An 11480-nucleotide genomic window follows, 5' to 3' on the forward strand; every position below is an offset into this window, starting at 1 on the left:
TTCTGAATTCTGAATCTGAATTCTGAATCTGAATTCTGAATCTGAATTCTGAATTCTGAATCTGAATTCTGAATCTGAATTCTGAATCTGAATTCTGAATCTGAATTCTGAATCTGAATTCTGAATCTGAATTCTGAATCTGAATTCTGAATCTGAATTCTGAATCTGAATTCTGAATCTGAATTCTGAATCTGAACTCTGAATCTGAATTCTGAATCTGAACTCTGAATCTGAATTCTGAATCTGAATTCTGAATCTGAATTCTGAATCTGAATTCTGAATCTGAATTCTGAATCTGAATTCTGAATCTGAATTCTGAATCTGAATTCTGAATCTGAATTCTGAATCTGAATTCTGAATCTGAATTCTGAATCTGAATTCTGAATCTGAATTCTGAATCTGAATTCTGAATCTGAATTCTGAATCTGAATTCTGAATCTGAATTCTGAATCTGAATTCTGAATCTGAATTCTGAATCTGAATTTTGAATCTGAATTCTGAATCTGAATTCTGAATCTGAATTCTGAATCTGAATTCTGAATTCTGAATCTGAATTTTGAATCTGAATTTTGAATCTGAATTCTGAATCTGAATTCTGAATCTGAATTCTGAATCTTAATTCTGAATCTGAATTCTGAAATCTGAATCCTATTGTGAAGGCTGATTCTGACACCAGAAATCTAAATTCTTGATTTTATTTTAATTACTGTCTTTGGTTACCAATTTTAAAATATTAGAGTTTTCACTTGCCTTTTTAAAGCTTTGAATCAGTACTTGGAATCAAAACAATCCAGAACTATCGAAAATGGGACAAGACAGCAACTGAATCTCTTACTTATCATATGCGATATTAGAAAAATAGTTGGAAGGATGTTTTTCATTTGTATGAAACACTCGTTTTGAAGAAAAACAATATTTTTATCAAAAATTAACTTTTGTTTTCATGACCTGAGCTCTGACCCACAGTCGACTATCGCATCACCCCTTCCATTGCCCGATTACCTGCGCACTGACAGCACTGGCAGCTGCCAGTTTTGCGTCTCCGTTTTGCGCTCGCATTTTGACAGCGTCCGCTCTTCGCGCCAGAAATCGACGGCCGTCCGCCGAAAAAGAGCCACCACCACGGAGAATTTTGTTTTGAATCAGAGCTGTACCTTGGAAGCTCTCTAATTTTGTTGATTTTTCGCGTTAATTCGGTTGCCTCGCGCGTTAAAAAGTTGTTAAAAAGTTCCGCTGTTGATTGATGTTCGCGGGAGTGTTAAAAGTTTTCGATTAGAACTGTTAGAACTACGTTAGAAGTTAAAATTTTTTTTAAGCAACTCGCCATCGAGGTTGGCTGTGTAATTTACGGTTTATGCTAGGCCGCAAAGCAGCTGAAGTGGATATCCCGGGAAATGCATCGGTTTTTATTCAGTGAATAAGTGAAAAGATTCCCTAAAAGGATTATCGCGTTTTTTTTTTTCGTGGGAAATTGCGGTAGAAAAACGCGCGTGTCCCCACGATTATCCTTTTGCTCTTCCAAGAGGGTAGAGGAGTGGCATCGGTATTTGGGGCAGCTAGCGAACAGAAAGAGACACCAACACTTCTACCACAGCATTTTTTCGAGGTGAGTCGCATGGATTTAGATGCGTGTTTATTTGCTAAACAGATGCACCGCTCTGGTTTGTGTCCTTGATAAATTTGTTTATGTGTGTGCATGCCAGCGGTGCCACGAGTTCGATTTTTTTTTTATTTGTCCCGAGTATTGAGGAACCATTCTGTATTTTTGAAAGCCTAAAATGTCCTGATTTTTGAAAAATGGTCTTTGAAATGCTCTGATTTGATAAAAAAAATCTAAATTACTATTGAATTTATAGTTGAATGATGAAAATATCAAATTAACCAATAAAATGGTTTACCTTATTGAACCGATGATGATCTTTGGTTCATAGCTTCTGATAATAACAATGCTCGCCTCAGTTGCATAAATTAAGGCGTCTACAGTACCTGTATTTCGCCTATCTCGTATCTAACGGCGTGTTCGTAAACTGATTTTTTGGGTGATGCATCGATTTTTTTGGTAGATATCAAATCGCCTTCCAATGCTTTTGCATACGGTTTGTTTAATTTACGAACGCCAGCATCGATAGAAAAAATCAATTTACGAACAGAATGAGTGATTTCTTGAAAAAATTTTAATCTTGTAATTTGTAATTTATTAACTTAAAATTAAGTCTGTCAGTTACAAATAACCTCAACTGGTAAGGTTGAGGAGACTTTTTTATACTATAATTGTGGTTCAAAATTCCGGCTTATTGATTTGCATTCACGATCAGAGTTTATATGCTCCAAAACTTAGAAAAAATACTGAATTTATTTTTGAAACAACAGCTTTGTTGTTTTGTTCTTGTTTGCACATTTTTCTAGATCATTAAATGAAGTAACTTTTGATGTTTGTTTAGACATCCCGGTTTCAAGATATATGTTGCACTCGGTAAGGAATCAAGTCACCCCAGGGATCAAGTACTTATCCTAAATTTTGTAACATGACTTTAAATGCCATAGCAAAGTTCCAGAAAAATAAGCCTCGCTTTTTGATGCAGTTTATACAAAAAATCGACAACACTGGCGCACTTCCGCACAAATACCATCTACGAACGCACATGCCCTTACACCCTATTGAACACCAAATACATCCTCATTAAACATCGCCAGAGAGCTAGGCCAGGAAAAGCCACCCATCTGATGTGTTTTATGCTCTCGATGTTAGAAGCAGCATATCAGGAGGAGGAGGAGTAGAAGTGGGTGAGCACACGATTTCACTGTGAAATGGAGTCAGGAAAAGCTGCCCATTATGGTGTGTGCGAGAGAACAGCAAACTCGACACTCAACACTTGTACCAGACCAGCCCATACACCCTCTTTCTTTCTATATGATGGCGTACATTAGTGAAGAAGGGAAAAAATAAAGAAAAGTGACGAAGCAAACATAAAGATCATAAGAATAAAAAGTAAATTACGCCTCCGAACCCGCGCAATCTGGAGTGTGAAACGTATATAATTCTAGTATTAGGGTACAACAAAACGCGGAACGAAAGCTGGAGCTTTATCTTTTCTTCCGAGCACCAGCCATTTATCGTACTAGTGGGGAAAAGTGGATAGCAGAACGAAAAGATGCCCGCTGCTGTGGCCAAGTTGGCGACCGCGAGGATGAAACGAGGAAACGGTGGCAGCAGCAGCAGCAACAAGAAGATGTCGTCCACCAAGGGGGTTGTGTTTTCTTGTCTTTTCTGATGTTGACTTATTTGTTGTTTTGATTTTGGCGAGCGCGAAAACCTTTTTCCAGTCGAAAAATTCTTATTCGATTCCAATTGCAGAGACCCTTTAAATCCCGTTATATAAGTGTATTTTGGTGTTGGTTGCGTTCGATTGATGTGTAAAAAGTTGAGCTTAAGCAACCAGTTCAGTGACCTTATTTTTGGCATTTTTTTTTTCTAATTTTTGTGCTTTCTGTTCTCGTTTCAGAAAAGCGCAGAGCAACGAGTGCAACGTAGGAGTGGTACGATGACCACGGCCACCGGAGCTAAGCTACCCGGCCATGACCAATACGAAAAGCTGCGCAAAGCGCTGCAGTCGGGCAATCGATCACAGATAGACAAGATCCTCGAGACGCTGGTCAAAGCCTGCCAGAAACATGCGGTGCCCGTGGCCGAGAAACCTAAACTTGACGACGACCAGTTGAACTTCTGGTTGAACGAAATCCTACGATTGCTGTTTGATTGGGAGAATGCCTTAACCCGGGACCTGGCCTTGAGGGCCTCCGAAGCCATCGTTCCGCATCTGGAGCAAACCCTGTACCTGGACTCTCCGGCATGGCCGGCTCTGAAGAGTCAAATCAGTAACAATTACGCTAATTTGCTTAAGCAAGCACGCGGCCGCAACGATCCCGAATGGCACCGCAAGTGGTCGGTGCTGGTGCGTATTTTGGACAAAGAGATCTGCCAAGGTGCCCTTATCATAAACGTGTTCTTGGCCATCGTGGAAAATGGCTTCCGATCCGCGGAACTGCTGGTCCGGGAACAATCTTTCGACTGTTGGCGCTTGTTGGTGGAAATTTTTGCCAAATATCAGCAAATCAACATCCCGAAGCGCATCAAGCTGATCTGTATCCCACTGAAAAGTTCCAAATCTAAGACGGAGGTGATCGCGCTGAAAAAGTTCGAAATCTGGTGGTTTTTGATCAACAAGCTGCAACCACAGCTGGATGTTTTCGCGGAGAACGTGTTCGAGCCGTTCATCTACTTCTGTTTTGGGCCTTCGTTCAAAACTCCACTGTGCTATTACTTCGATAACAGCTACCAGGAATTCGGAGCCCCTGGGAAAATGTAAGTAGCTGTAATTTATAATGTGGATTTTGCAGTTTAAGTAAATGTGTTGTCCTAAAGATTGTGGGGGTTTATTTCGCCTGATGTTAACAACCGCTAGTACTGACTTTTCCAGTATTCACCTATCGATGAATTTAGTCTAAACAGGATCATCAATCAGGGCCAGTCTATATTTCCAGGTTGTGTTGTTTTACCTTTTCTAATTAGACCCTTTGAGGGGTATTAACTCATACATTCAGTCAGCGAAGATGAAGTGTTGAAATAAATGTTTTTATTGTAATTTAAAACTTTTGGAAACAGTGCAGATGAAAATTAATGTCAGAAAAATGCGAAAAAAATATCCTTCTCGATCTTCTCGTTCTGTAGCTTCCGGAGGTTTTTCGTTTCGTATCCAGTCGTTTTCCTCACTCTTTTTGTCAGCCGGCATGCTAAGAAAAAAAAATTGAAAATCAACTGAAGTTTTGATTTTTTCCGACATCAATAAGGCTGAAACAAATTTCAAATCCTTCTTTTGTCACTCGGAGTTGGAACATCGCGAGGGGGGTAGGGGGTGGACAATAAAAAATAACGCGAAAAACAAATAAATTGGAATAAATTGCACGAAATTTTGTATGCAACAAAATTGCACACTATAACATTGCACAAAACCTACAAATCAAGTAATTTTTTATCGAAAAATTCAATAAAATCAAGAATACAAAAGGTGAAATAACTCTTATCTTACAAAATTTAGTTTTTTGGTCTTGTAATCTTTCAGATACTTACTTGAATTTTTATCGAAATTTATATAAAATATTTCACACTTTATTTTTTGCCCCTTCGGGTTTTTGAAAATTTTGAAGGGGGGGGGGGGGAGGGGGGAGGGTGACAAAAGAAGAAATTGATATTTGTTCCAGCCTAATGAACATATAAAATTAAATTCATACTTATCATGTCGAGTGTCGATGTTCCTCTGAACGAAGGGAGGTACTTTCCCTCGCATTTTCAATTCCCGTGTTGTTTTCATCATTTCTTCCTACGATAATGGGACTAATATTTGGAAGTTTGTTGCACGGATCCCATTCGAAGACAGCAACAAAATTCTTCGCATGTTTTTCGACATTAATTTTCATCTGTTCTGTTTCGAAAAGCTTCTAATTACGATAACAGAGATTCTTTCAACAATTTTAGTCCCTTCTTGTGGCCCATATTGAGCTAGAGTACTGATAAGCCCAAAAGGTATTTGATAGCCTGAGGAAGCAAAAAAGGTATTCGATTCTTAGCAATCGCAATCGTTAACACAACCAGCACAACTACACAACTGCCCTCCCCATTATCCACCTATAGATAAGTCCAGTCTAGAGTAGCCCCTAAATCAAGGCCTTTACAGGGACTCCACATTGGCTGGTCCTTCCACTGTACAATTTTTTCCAGTTCTCCTTCACGAGGGAAAGTACGGAAAAAATACTGCATCCTAGAGATCCCATTTTGTTTTATGTTAGCGAGCGCTTGCCCGGCTAATCTGAATAGAGCCCTTTACTAGAATTAGTTAACAGAGTGCAAAAGACATTCATAATTCATCTTCATCAATAAAATAAGGATGTGTATTGTGTCCCCTACTGTGGATGACCAGTCTCCTATTAGAATGGTCATGACTAATCATTTTGCTATATCTTATAATTTTTTTTTGCAGCTACGACAACATCAAACAACTTTCCGCCCTGGCCCTGATCCACATGCTAGGTCCGGCTCCGAAAATCACCGAAACATTGCTAGCCGGAACCGGTATCGGTGGAACCAGCGATAGTCAGGACCCAGACAAAAACGGTCTCATAAGCTTCAATCCCCCATCAGCAGCAGCAGCCGAGCATATCATCTCGGCCAAGCTTTTTTCGCAAAAGACCAAACTGATCATCAACTCCTGCACCGAATGTACGGTGCTGTTCTCACAAATGAAGGACAAAAACTACCTGGAACTGAACCGATGCCTGTGGCGCAACCTTATGAATATGGTCGATCAGGAAGTTACCACTCCTAGAGCCGACATGTTAGGTTGGATTCGTGAAAATCTTGCCGCCCTAATCAGTTTGGTAAGCGCTTTACTGGTTATGTTAGTTAAATTTATTTCAGTGTCTATTTCTACGTTTATTGCAGAGTGCCCAACTGAACGATCAAATCCTGCGGGAGCTAGTGTATGACACCGTACTGTTGGTGGTGCAAAGCAAACTTCTTACTGTCGTGATTGGGCAGGACAGCCCAGAGCAGCTGCTGAACAATTATCGGACTTTCATGACCTTGATGTTTGTTCCAGATCTCACGTATCCAGAAGAGTAAGTTAAACCTATTCAAAAATTCAGAACCAATCTCAACATTACCCTTAATCTTCCCGTAGGACTTCGCAGAAAATCCTATCGCACGTGTTCGATTTGCGACGGTACGCATCGTCCAAAACAGGCTACTGGGACATGCTGCAGAAATCGTTCCAGTATCTGTGCGATTTGGATCCAGCTCTGCTGAACGAGTCCCGATCCGACGGGGTACGACGTATGGTCACCCAGATATACAGTGTGATGGCCGGTCATCTGGAGGAACAGATCCAAAACAAACGGTTCCAGTTCGAGCATGCACAAACGATCGTGTACAATTTCCTGCTGTACCCACTGGAATACGATCGCTTTTTGGAGGTAGGCGACGTGAAAGAATCCTGGCAGAAAGTTTACCATATGATTGTCAAAAACCAGAAATCGACACGTTATGCATGTTCCCTGTCGGAAGTCATCAAAGCCATGACGGTGGCCAAATACAATGCTAATTTAACGGTTATATTGGATTTCTTCCGCACGGTGCTAGAAACTATCCCGGGAGAATATGACCTCGGTCATCCGCCAGTGAAAACGCTAGAATTGTTCAAGGATTTGATTCGCAAGGCACTCGTTTTCCAGACTAGTCTGATGGAGGTGGCCATGGGCGTCGAATCGTTCCGACAACTTATCGAACGATTTGCAGTGAAATCGCTGCTACTGGTTATCATGCCGATTAGAAACGTTGTCAGCGAACTGGTATCAGGAGAGAATGAAAAACTGATGGAGGGGATCCAAAGTTTGTTAAAGTCTTTGGTGGAACGTTTCCTTTCTACGAAGTTTACCGTTGAACTCAAAACTCAGCCCAAAGAGGTCAAATGGAATTGCAAAATGCTCATCAATATGCTCTTAGAATTACCACCCAGCATGCAGAAGCAGTGGAAAATTCCGGAACTGAAAAAGTTACACGAGGTTTGCGAGGGAAAAGATGGACCCAAGACTCCTAAATCGGTCAAGAAAGAAGGCGATTTTGTGGTCATTGAGAAGGTTTGGAAATTCACCCCAGATAAGCTGACTGAACATCAGCGGGATCGCATGCGGCAAAAGAGAGATGACATCCCAGCTTTGTACAATGATTTAAGCCAGTCACAAGATAGTTTCGTGATCAAACCCTGGACCCCGAACAAGATTGTTATCCCAGCAGATGCTAACAATGATCATGACACTATTGTTATGTGTGGAAATGACACCAGCACGAACACCAACGGTGGAACTTCAGAAGCTTCGGTTCCCAAGGAACAAGGTGCGGCAACTGATGAGACAATAAAATTGGACAAAGAAAACAACAACGGCAATGTTCAGGAGAATCAAGTTGTAGTCAAACCTGAGCAGGGAGCTGCTACAACAAGCACGGAGAACAAGAAACCCCATGATAGAAAGTCCAAAACAGCTCGAGAGTTGGATCTTTTGCGTATAGACATGGTCCAAGGTAAAAACTTACAAGCCGCTTTATCGGTCAGAACACGTAGATCAGGTAGCTTGGAGCCGTCCAGTAGAAGGAAGAACGCTGATCCTAAGAGAATACCGGGTAGCGTGACAAAACATCCTCCTTCAGAGAACAGACGAAACACCCGTAAAGTTGTGGAAAAACTTCCTGCAGAATCACCTGCTCGTAAAAAGTCAGAGGAGAAACCCAAAAGTCCCGCCGAAAGAACATCTCCCCGTAAGTCACTGAACTTTGACAACGTGACGGTGAAAGAACCAGCTCCAGCAACCGAAGCTCCTAAACCCAAATCTCCCATGAAAGCCAAAGCAATTAACGAATCTGTTGAAGATATCATTGAATCATCTCAAGCAAATTCTCAATCTCTGCTTGCCAGGAAATTTACTCCTCGCAAACCTAAAGAAGATGAAATTGCACCGGCTGCTGCAACCGAAGAAACACTTCCTTTCGACACCGAAGCGGAAAAAGAAATCGCTAAACTGTCTTCGACCAGTAGCAAATCACCCGTTAAAGCAAACGTACCAGGAAGTGTATCGCCTAGTAAAAATACTAGAAGCGCAGCGGCCGCCCAACAGCAGAAAATTTCCGAGGTCGACACTGTTCCGAACACGGCACTAGCTGACACAGTGCCCAATACAGAACCGGCACCGATCACTCAAATCGAGAAACCTAAATCTCCGATTTCTAGCAAAACTGCTAAAACAGGTAAACGTTCTACGAGTCCTGTTCCGGAGCCAATAAATGCAGAACCAGCTTCAAAATCGCCCAAAAAATCTACTGAACCAGAAGAACAGGAACTAGCATCACCGAATCTTTCTCCCGTGCGTAATCTCGACGAACAAATGGAGCCGCTCACCCGAAGTCTTAATCGTAGTCTGGTTTCCTCCCCAGAGGGAGTTGAAAGAGAGGCAGACCTGTTGAATAGCACTCTCAACATTTCTCCTATATCTGAAGATAAGGGGCACCACTCTACAACCCCTTCCACAGATCCCAATAAAGAATCAGCGACCGGTAGCGGTGAAAAGAGAGCTTCTAATCGAATCATGGATCGCGAAAAACCATCCGTCATGCCCTCTCCCATTGGGCGACGCACACGCAATTCTCCTCCGATGATTCCTGCAGCTCTGGCGAATTTAAAAGCACGTACTCCCCAGATGGCTCCTCGCAGTCCAAGCACCGGCAAAATCGAATTGCGTGGTCGCGGAGCTCAGCTGATAAACCTAATCCGAAATCAGAGGAATGAGGGTTCTCCTAAACCGGGTTCGGGACCATCTCCACAGAATTCTTCCACACCTAAGCAAATGCTGCTACCATCGACGCCCGGGAGCGAACGCAGCCTGATGATGCGTAAACTAGCGACCACAGGAAACATCACCACATCACAATCTCCAGAGCAAACCAAACCGTTGTTGCCGGAAAAGGAAAAGGATAAGGACTATTTGGTGTTTTCAAAAGTTCTGCCATCGCCGCAAGCATCTCCTGCGGCCAGTATTCTAAAGAGAAAACTAAACCACGACGATAGTGGCGACGACATTGATTCTCCCGCCAACAAGCGCAAACGAGTCAGCTTTCACGATCCACCAGTGTCACTCACTAAAGAGTACATCCGCCAGGAGGAAGAATGTCGATCACCCTCCATCAATCGCTGTCTCCAAATGGCTGGCATGTCCCCGGCTGACAAAGCGAAATTCCTTTTGCGAAGAAAAAGCAAAGCCGACAGTCTTTCGGAGCTGGTTAAATTTACCCGAACCGCAGATCCCATGGCCCCTGGCAAAGAGGAAGAAGATCAACTGTCATCTTCGCCGGATTCGATTGACGGCGAGTTTGGCATGATCAACACGACCGATAACATGAGCTCCCTCCAAGTTACAACTGAATCCGTTGCAGATGTTGAAATGAAGGAGTGTCCGGAACCTACCCCAGTCAAAGTTCTCATTCCAACGGAGAAACCTACTGAAACCACTGACACGGTTACTGAGCTCCCGAAACGAACCTCACCACGGAAAATTTCACCCAAACCGGCAATCGAAGAACCTGCTCAGAAACCCACTTCCCCTATCCCTGCTTCTCCGGCTCCTAAACTAGGGTCCCCGTCAGCGGAAAAACTCGACAACAGCATCCGCTTCCAAACGGAAGACGAAATCTTATCGCACGTGATCTCAAAGTACTCCCTGGACAATATTCTCGAACGCTACCTAACAGCTGGCAAGACCCTGGAACACCAGAAAACTACCCGCCTACTAACTCGGGAACTGTCCACCCTCATGACCAAGGACAGCAAAACGCGCTACACTGTCCTGGATGAGCTGTGCGATCGTCACTCGGCCGAGTTCTTGGACCACGCGGTACAGGAAAATAGTTCGGCCGCCGTCTGCCAGCGCCTCTCGATGGTCACCATGGTCGAGAACATCTTCGAGCGGCTAACCAAAATACCCCCGGAGGGAGGTACCCTCGAGGAACAGGAAGAACGCATCAAGATTCTGCAGACCATGTTCGAGCAACTGGCCGAAATGCACAAGTTCGTTCGAGGGTCCGAATTCGATCGGATGCGGGAGAGCTTCGTCAAGAAGCTTGTGTACAGTAAGAGCAAGTTCGAGGTCATGGAACTGCTAGAGGAATACTTCAGCCGAACGAAAGGCGAGACGAGCTCGTGAGACTTATTTTCATAAGAAGTGTTTTTTTCTTTCGGTGTTAAGCGTAGATTGTAAGAGATTTTTTAGAAGTTAAATGATGTTTGACAGTCTGCAAACAATATAATATTTTAACAAAGCGAAAAGTTGTGCACATTTTTCAGCGGAAAGTCAAATTACTTGCTTGATTAGTAATTTGACATAATAGTATCACTGTGTATGTGGATCCTTGAACATCATATTGCCGCATCGTGGATCCGGCGGTCAATGTCCAGTGAGAGCAAGTGATCGTGGTGTGCGACAATATTTGCATTAATGATACGAGATAGACTTGCCTTTTCGAAGTAACAAAATTTTGGAAGTTAATTTTTATTGTTTAAGTTCTGTTCTCGTTCGAGAAAATCTAGGTACAAAAACTGACATATAAAACAAACAAACAAATGGAACATCTTTTATAGATTTTAAGAGATCTTTCTAGAGTGCTGAAAAGAGAGAGAGTAGTTCTAAATAAAAATATTTTAATCTGAAACACTTTTTTGGCTTTTTTGAGCATTTACCGCACTTCAAACATTTCCCTTTGATAGAATCGCTTCAGAAAAATCGTTAACACTTATTCTGCGCCGCGCGAGAGGTGACGATAGCCGAATCACTCTATTCCAGAGTTTTCTACAGTTAAAATTTAGGACTTTCTCAAAAAAAAAAAT

The 11480-nt window shown here is 42.4% G+C and overlaps 1 protein-coding gene across 3 annotated transcripts; it reads left to right on the forward strand.

Moving 5' to 3' along the window:
- Positions 1 to 1111: 1111 nt before the first annotated feature.
- LOC129749408 (telomere-associated protein RIF1) lies at positions 1112 to 11305 on the forward strand. Of its 3 annotated transcripts, none has more exons than XM_055744382.1 (5): positions 1112 to 1606; positions 3504 to 4363; positions 6036 to 6432; positions 6497 to 6672; positions 6735 to 11305. In XM_055744382.1, exons 2-5 carry the CDS (start codon positions 3543 to 3545, stop codon positions 10798 to 10800), a joined length of 5460 nt encoding a protein of 1819 aa, XP_055600357.1. In that variant the 5' UTR covers positions 1112 to 1606; positions 3504 to 3542; the 3' UTR covers positions 10801 to 11305. The 3 variants fall into 3 exon arrangements, with proteins under 3 accessions (XP_055600357.1, XP_055600355.1, XP_055600358.1); XM_055744380.1 differs by lacking the exon at positions 1112 to 1606 and adding an exon at positions 2857 to 3248; XM_055744383.1 differs by lacking the exon at positions 1112 to 1606 and adding an exon at positions 3341 to 3439.
- Positions 11306 to 11480: the final 175 nt, after the last annotated feature.

The sequence above is a fragment of the Uranotaenia lowii genome, chromosome 2 (assembly GCF_029784155.1).
Source record: "Uranotaenia lowii strain MFRU-FL chromosome 2, ASM2978415v1, whole genome shotgun sequence".
In the NCBI taxonomy this organism is placed as follows: domain Eukaryota; kingdom Metazoa; phylum Arthropoda; class Insecta; order Diptera; family Culicidae; genus Uranotaenia; species Uranotaenia lowii.